Here is an 8,975-nt window from a genome sequence, read left to right on the forward strand (position 1 = left end):
AGAACTAGGTTTCATCATAATCTCAGGAACAAAAGAAATGGCAAAATCACTGGTAATATTTGCTTGTTTGTTTAAAGAAAGTAGATTTGTCTTACAGTTATTGTTTGTTGTTATGTGTTGTCAAGACAATCACAATAGCTGTCAACCCTAGGGACAAGAGCTCTGAACTCTGCTCCATTCTAAGTCTATCTCACTATCTCTGATACATCTGCCCTCATTACCTCAGTAACTGCGTAAATCTATCCCATCCAGGGTCGTCTTCTCCTGCTCTGTCCCTCCAACCATCCAAACATGACCTTTTCCAAAGACTGTTTCATCCTAGATACATGCCTCAAAAATGTGAGATGATGTTACAAAAACCTGTCTATAACTAGCAGTTGAATTTCACCCTCTTCAGGAAAAACCTGTTAGTTCTCTTGGTAGTCCATGGCATGTTCAATGTTCTTCTCAAGCACCATAACTCAAAGATATCAATTCTTCTTCTGTCATCCTTAGTCACTGCCCAGCTCTCTGATGTATTGCAAGTAACTGTGAAGACCATTGCCTGGATCAAGCATACCTTAGTCTCTCGACTGACATCCTTGCTTTTACAATCACAAGCTCTTCTTCATCTATCAAAATGCTGCCAATTGGTCTAGTGGTGAGAATCTTCGTTTTCTTGATGTTGAAATTCAATTCATATTGCAAACTATAGTCGTAGCCTAGTGGTAACAATCTGTACTTCAATCTCTATGGTGTGTTGTTCGAATCCACAAGCTGCTCCATAGAAGAAGGATGCGCAATCTTTTCCTCTGTGATTACTGCCTCTACGAACTCACTGGAGGATCGATCTGCTATGGGTCAGTTCTGACTCGGTGATAAATAACAACACATTCTACAGCTGAATATTACAGCAGAATGGGAAAGATAGTAAAAGTTATGATTATCATAAAAGTCTGGAATGAGGTTGCAGAGCAGAGTATACTCGGGGTGGGGGTGTGTGTGTATGTGGGGATTGTATACCAATGAAGGAGTTTTTCTTTTGCTTTTCAAAATGAAGAGCAAACTGGGGGTGGGTATGGTGTGGGCAGGGAGAAAAGTGCAACAATGAATGAATGGAAATCCAAAATCTCTGTAGATGTTCATTGAAATTAATTTAAAAAAGATAAAGGTAAAATTTAAAAAAAACTAAAAAAATTGAAGTTAAACTTAAGAACATATAGTAAGTTTTATAAAGTATTTTAGAAGCAAACTATATTCACATTAATTTATAATATTCACCAATAATATATTTGAAAAGATATACATTAATTTATAATATTCGCCAATAATATATTTGAAAAGATATAACAAAATATAAAAAAATTAAGATTTACTTCAAAGATTAAAAATTAAACTGAAATATTACCATCATGGACTATTAGCCTTTTTCTTCAGTCGTTTGGCTTTTCAGTGTAAATGTGAAGTTTCTAGTCTATGTCTAGAAGAGTTGAATGCTACTATGATTCTGAACAAGTTTTACTGGATTGGCTCAATTAAATTGGACTGGAAAGAAAGCAGTCATTATCTCCTTATGAAAATCAGCCAATGACATAAAAATGTACAAAAAATGGTTTGTTATTTACAAGGAATCTTTAAGATTTTACAATAAAAGATGATTCCTTTTTTTTCATTACTTAACACATTGCTGAAAATGACAGCTATAAACATGTTTCTAAGCATTTCTAAGCACAGTCTCAATTTAAAAGCTTGAGGCAACATGTTAAAAGATCACTTAGAGTTCAGGCTAATGTACAACCAACAGCTAACAATAACAAAAAATCTCACATGGATGCATGATCAGTTTAATAAATTTGATGCCAATTCTAAATTATGCTTTACATCTCTACAATCACCATAACATTTGATGTAATCAATAACAGTGTCTGTTTATTACATATTCATTTAGCCATACATTTAACAAACACTGGCGCAAGTTTTAGTGCTGTTGTACATAGGGTCGCTATGAGTTGCAGGTGACTTGAAGGCACATAACAACAACAAGAACAACAAATTTAAATTCAGTATTGGCTAGTGTCTGTGATGTGCAATTAAAGAACAATTTTAGCAAATATAAGCGTGAAGATTTAGAAAACAAATTAATTGAGGCAATTACTCCTGAATACATGTAAGGATATTGAAACTTAAAAATATAATAGTATTTATTCTGTTCTTGGATTTACTAAAATAGTATGGTAAAGATGATACCTACATTATTCAGGTAACACAATTCTTTTTTAGCTGAGAAACCATTAAGATAAAGAAATTTTTCATATTCTTAAGTTCCATAAACATCGACGTAGGGATCCCAAAATATAAACTGAAGTAATTAAATTGTTATTCAAGTGAATATTGTTGTTCTTGATTACCTTCGAGTCGAGCATGACTCATAGTGACCCTATGAACAAAAGGCCTGAAGCCCCTCTACAACTATCAACATTTAGCAAAGTTCATAGAGTTTCCAGAGGCATGTTATTTAGGAAGTAGGTGCTCCTCCAGCTTCCCACAGGTGAATATAGAGAACTGAAAAACTCCTCTCATAATGGGGGGTGGGGGGGGATTTAAACATGTAGTAAAATAAACACAAGAAAACATTTGCCATTTTAATGATTTCTAGATAATTATCTGACATTGAGCATATTGATCATTTTGTACAATGGCTATCATTACCAATTTACAGTTAGCTATAACACAATTCATACAAACTCATTGTCTCCTAGACAAAACCTTTCACTTTATATCCCCACTCAAAAGTATGAATAATATTTGTTATATTTATATTTCTAATATAAATAAAGAAGATTATAAAATATTTTACTTTATACAGCTAAAATAATTTATATAGCATGAAGTTTCCAACTTTCCTCTATGTTGTGGTGTGTATCAGAGGTTGTTTTCCTTTATTACTGAAAAATATTTCACTGTGTTTACATATAATTTATCTATTGATGAACAATTAAACTGTTTGGATCTCAATACACTACTTTTTAAATACTAATTTTCTCAGTGCAGCCATAACATCCTTGTTTCTGAGACTGTATATCATGGGATTAAACATCGGAGTCACAATGGTGTAGAAGAGAGAGAGCAGCTTGTCTGTTCCGGCAGAATGTCTGGATTTAGGTCTCAAGTAGGCTATGGTAGCAGACCCAAAGAACAAAATCACCACCAGAAGGTGAGAAGAACAAGTGGAGAAGCCTTTTGCTTTTTCTGAGACTGTGCGTAGCTTCAGAATTGTGGAAATGATTTTGCTGTAGGAGATGATTATCAACACAAAAGGGACAGCAACAATCACCATAGCTTCTACATAGATAAACATCTCATGATGAGAAATGTCCCCACAGGCCAGTCTAATAACAGGGAGGGTGTCACAGAAGAAGTGGTTAATTTCAGTAGAATTGCAGAAATTTAGAGAGAAAATCTGAGCAGTGAGTCCCATCTGAACTGGAATTCCAATGGTCCATGAGCCGAGTGCTAGCTGGGTACAGATCTTTTGATTCATGACTAGAGGATAGTGCAGAGGGTTACAGATGGCCACATAGCGGTCGTAAGCCATCACCGCCAGGAGGAAACATTCTGTGGCTCCCAGCATAAGGAAGAAGTACATTTGGGTGGCACATTCAAGAAAAGAAATACTTCTATCCTGAGTCCAAAGATTGGCCAACATCCTGGGGAGAGTGACAGACACATAACATATTTCCAATAGGGAAAAATTTGCCAAGAAAAAATACATGGGTTTATGTAACGCAGGATCAAGTCTGGTTAATATTATTATAAGGCTATTTCCTATTATAATAATGATGTAAATAATGATGAACACTCCAAACAGAAACCCCTGGAGATTTGAAAGGTCAGAAAATCCCAGCAATACAAATGGTTTCACTGTAGAGACATTGCCTTCCGCTTTCTTCTTCATGGATGATGTAATCATAAACAGAAATTATTTCCATTTTAGCAATTTTTGTACTCTCACTTATAAGATAAAAATCATATACCTTTAATTTTTTCATTCCTTATAAGAACAAATCATCTCATATATAACAATATCTCTTACATGGTTGTCAGATATATTTTGAAGATATACAGATCAATAAAATTATTTAAAACAGTTTAAGACTTTCCTTTTTCTGAGAATGAGATTTCTGAATTTTAACTTTTCTATCATAAATTTAAGAGTGCAAGACTAAAATTATTTTCAATGAAAGTAATTATTTTTGTATTTGGCATGATTTTGCTTTTATTCTCTCAATTATTTTTACAAATGTATCAATTTCATTCAAAAAATTTACAATTGTATATCCTTTAAGTCATATATCATAGTTTCAAAACTTTTAGTTATTAGATTATTAATTTAATATTTCAGAAATGATTTTCATATATACATGAAGACATTTCATTCTAAAACATGATAATGAGTTAATTAGAAAATTTTACAGGCTAATGTTTAATTTTTAATCTATTTCTAAATTTTAACATAGGGTCTTTGAAATTAGAAGTGGTAATTTTTATTTACATATGTGTTTAGGAATAAGTTAGAATCAAAGTCTACCCTTTATGTTCAAGAAATTAATTTTGAAAAGAATATTTATTATTTTCTTGTTCATATACACCTTTCCCGTAATATGGAGATTACATACAATCCATCAAAGATATTTTTCTCATTTGTCCACATCCTCATGAATTGCCTTCTTTCTGCTGACCTCATTTGTGCTGGCCAGTGTTCTCTCTCGTACCACTGCATGTTATCACTCTTTAATGTGTTATACTATGCTGTCAACTCTTTACTATGAAATTTTCTTACCTTTTTGCATGCATTATAATCTCATAGAGTTAAAAAACATTTTCTTAAAATGTTGTCATTTTAGCTTTCTATGAAGATGGCGCTGAAAGCGAAGAAGGAAGCCCCTGCCCTTCCCAAAACTGAAGCCAAAGCAAAGGCATTGAAGGCCAAGAAGGCGTCCTGAAGGGCAACCACAGCCAAAAAAAAAGAAGATCCGCACGTCACCCATGTTCCGGCGGCCTAAGAAGCTGAGACTCTGACGGCAGCCCAAATACCCCCGGAAGAGCGCTCCCAGGAGAAACAAGCTTGACCACTATGCCATCATCAAATTTCCCCTGACCACTGAGTCAGCCATGAAGAAGATAGAAGATAACAACACACTTGTGTTCATTGTGGATGTCAAGGCCAGCAAGCACCAATTTAGCAAGCTGTAGAGAAGCTCTATGACATTGATGTGGCCAAGGTCAACACTTTGATTAGGCCTGATGGAGAGAAGAAGGCCTATGTTCGACTTGCTCCTGATTATGATGCTTTGGATGTTGCCAACAAAACTGGGATCATCTAAACTGAGTCCAGCGGGCTAATTCTAAATGTAATAAATTTTTCTCACCATAAACAAAAATGTTATTTTACTAAAACAGGTGATTTACTGATACCTATATAACTTCAATCAGAACAACAAATAAGGATGACAGAAGAATCTATGCCTTTGAGTTGGGGTAGAGGAGAAGATAACTGAAAACTATCAAAAGAACAGAGAAGTAAGTCTTAGAAAAAGTGAAGCACAATGCTTCTTGGAGAAAAGGATGAAGAAACTTCATCTCACATGCTTTGGGCATGTTGCTAGAAAGGCTTTTCCTTAGAAAGGGACATCATGCTTGGAAAGGTGGAGGGTCAGAAAAAGAGAAGAAGGCACCTAACAAGATGGATTGACACAATGAACACAGATATGGGCTCAAGTGTGTTAGAAGATGGCATAGGATGGGACAGGGTTCAGTGCTACTGTTCATAAGGTCATTATGAGTTGTACTCAATTAACAACACCTAATAACAAATAACAATACAACAATAACAAAAGCCAAATGTAACGGCTTTTTCACTTCTGTGGCGGATTACATAAGTAAAACAAATGTATTGAATCTTTAAGACAAATTGCAGGTATTTAACCAAAATTTGGCTTTGTTTCATCATTGTAAAGGATCTTTATAAAGACAAGAATGAAAAGGTTTTCTTTTATTTTCCTTTGTGTAAATATATTAAAGAATTATACTCATTTTGTTTACTCTTACAGAACTTACACTTCCATTGCTGGTAATATACTGCTAAGTAACTTCCACATTTTATAAGTATTAATTTGAAATTAAATACACCTTTTTGTTATTTGAGTTCTTAGTTGCCATTAAGTACATTCAAACTTTTAATCAGTTTCTTCAGAAGAGAGTTACTACATGGATTTTTTAAACGGGTTGGACATCTCCAGTCCTATCTTTTGAGACACTTCAAAGTGAACTCCATCTCTCACATGTTAGCTGTACTCCAGTAAGAACCTATTTACTTTTCTCAGGCATTTCACTAAAGATTAACTCCTGGTTAAAAAAAAAAAATTAAATAAAAGAAGTAACTCTTCTATCACTATACAGTAATAATTGTGAAACTTGTACAAGGGATGAAAGAGTTTTGTTCTGTTGAAGATGGGGCCTCTATGACTTATAAATTACTACATTGCACCTAACAACAATCTCAAAGATGGCAAATTGTTAGGAGTCAGTTTTGCCAAAAGGCATCATCCTGGAAAAGATTAACAGTCAGAGGAAATGAAGATTCTCTACAAACTGGATTGACATGATGGTAACAATGGACCTGAGTTATGGAAGAGATTGTGAGAATGGTTCCGTTTAGGGGAAAGTTCTGATTTGTCATTCATAGGATCATTCTGAGTTGTATTCTACTCGATAGCATGTAAAAACAAGAGTAGGTTTTTTTGTGGGGAAAGAAAGGTGAATAAACATTTCTTTGTTCTGTGCCGTCCAGTCAACTACAACTCAGAGTGACCCTGCGAACAATGATGGCTCTGAACCTTCCTCTACTCTGCGCCATCCTCACTATCTCCAACACACTTGAGATCAGTGTTACAGTCACTGTGTCACTCTAGCTTCGTGAGTGTTCTTCTCTCTTACACTGACATCTACCATATTCCAGACTAAATATGAACGCACTAAAGTTTTTCCACGATCATCTTCTGACACATTTCATGCAGTGAAAATTTGAATGAAAGGAATATTAATAGTGGAGTGATGAAATCTCATATGGTCAAAAGCTAGTGTCTAACATGTAATATAACCAAGATATGTTTTTAATTAGATTACATGATCCATATCTTCTTCCACAACATGATTAAATTTGCCTCTTTAATTCCATCTAGAGCCTAGTGCATGGAAAGTTACCAAAACTATTGAATTTTCTTTAACATCATATATCTTGTACTCACACTTAACTTGACTGAATACTTTTCTTGAAAACTCTGTCCTGTATAACATTTGATCTTTCTATAACTCTTCTCTCAATCTTTGACTCCATCTCTGCATTAGCCTCCACTAAGCAAGCACTATGTTGGAAAAGAAACCTGAAACTAAGGTAGAAAAAAGTATTTAATAAGAAAATGCAAACCTTAAAGTGAAACCAAGAATGTGCTAGTGTAAGTCTATGCAATCATTGCTTCTTTGTTTTTGCCTCAATTTGTCTATACTGAGTTTGAGAAGCTAGGATTCACAGATATAATACTTGTAAAAACTTAAAACACATGCTTCAAGTATGACATAAACCCATAACTATTAAAATTAGAATGATGTGAAATGATAATGATGGAGATGATAAACTTTGATGGTGGCACATTTTACTTTTAAGTGACTCATGATTTGTTTACATTTTATTTTAAAATAATGGATAGAAGAAAAGTACAATAGTCCTATGAACAATCTTGGAAATTGAGAGGGACAGAACTTTCCTTTTTCTAGAATTTAATTCTATCTGCTGATATTTAAAACAAAGATATACAAAAAACTAAATTTTATACTACATAGAAATAGTTCACTCTTACCTGGTTGATTATGATAAATTCCATGATTAGCTTTATTGATAGAGAAGCCAGATAATGATGAATGTACTATTTGCAATAGTTAAGTAATTTGTTTTTATTGAGAGGGTAACAAATGATATTTATAAATTTTTAAGGATAAAATGCTTTATCCTTTCAGAACAAATGACACTTTTAAAATAGAAAATGGCCAATGCCCTGGGGGTTAACTGTTTTCCCAGGTTACCTTCTCATTTAACGAAATCATTTTCCCTGTCACTCAAGAAATTCTTACAAAAGCAAAACTTGCTTGCTGAACTTGTATTGTGTTCTCTATAAATCTATAGATTGCTTTAGGTAACACTGATCTCTTCACAACATTGAGTCTTATAACAAAGGTAGTTGTATATATGACCCTATGTACAACAACTCTGAACCCTTCCCTGCCCTGAGCCAGTCTCACTAATTGTGACACACCACCCCTCATTGTCCCAGATACTGTCTCAATCCATCTCATCTGGGGTCTTTCTCTCCTGTGCTATCCTTCTACTCTTCCGAGAATGATGTCCTTCTCCAAAGATTGTTTCTTCCTGGCTACATGCCAGGATGTGAGACAGAGCTTCAAAATCCTTGCCTCCAAGGTGAAACTTGGTTTCACCCTCTCCAAGACAGACCTATTTGTTTTCTTGGCAATCCATGGTATGTTCAAGGCTCTTCTCCAGCACCACAACCTGAAGGCATAATGACAATAAGAAGTAAATGATCATTTACGTTACAAAGAAAGATAATAGAGTCAATTGCATTTACTTCTTGTCATTATTTGATGTTGAATCGATCACACTTCATATTTACCCTATGAGCAATCTCACCCTTCCTGGTCATCTTCACAATCACTGATATGCTCAAGCCATTGTTTCAGGTCTTTCTTGATGTACACTGATAATTTTTCTAATCAGCAGAAAACTGCCAGAAGTCCAGGCTGGGTTTAGAAGGGGTCGTGGTACTAGGGATAGTGTAGCTGATGTTAGATGGATCTTAGCTGAAAGCAGAGAATACCAGAAGAATGTCTATCTGTGCTTCATTGATTACGCAAAGGCATTTGAC

General features: G+C 34.6%; 1 protein-coding gene across 1 annotated transcript; it reads right to left on the minus strand.

Moving 5' to 3' along the window:
- Nucleotides 1–2,998: 2,998 nt before the first annotated feature.
- LOC102860225 (olfactory receptor 10AG1-like) lies at nucleotides 2,999–3,934 on the minus strand. The gene has a single exon (XM_006902268.1). The coding sequence runs from the start codon at nucleotides 3,932–3,934 to the stop codon at nucleotides 2,999–3,001; it is 936 nt and encodes a 311-aa protein (XP_006902330.1).
- Nucleotides 3,935–8,975: the final 5,041 nt, after the last annotated feature.

This window comes from Elephantulus edwardii, unplaced genomic scaffold, assembly GCF_000299155.1.
Source record: "Elephantulus edwardii isolate Elephantulus edwardi_28Jun2011 unplaced genomic scaffold, EleEdw1.0 scaffold00389, whole genome shotgun sequence".
NCBI lineage: Eukaryota > Metazoa > Chordata > Mammalia > Macroscelidea > Macroscelididae > Elephantulus > Elephantulus edwardii.

Coding starts and splice junctions, on each gene's coding strand:
- LOC102860225 (XM_006902268.1), bottom strand. CDS start 3,934: ATGAAGAAGAAAGCGGAAGGCAATGTCTCTACAGTGAAACCATTTGTA.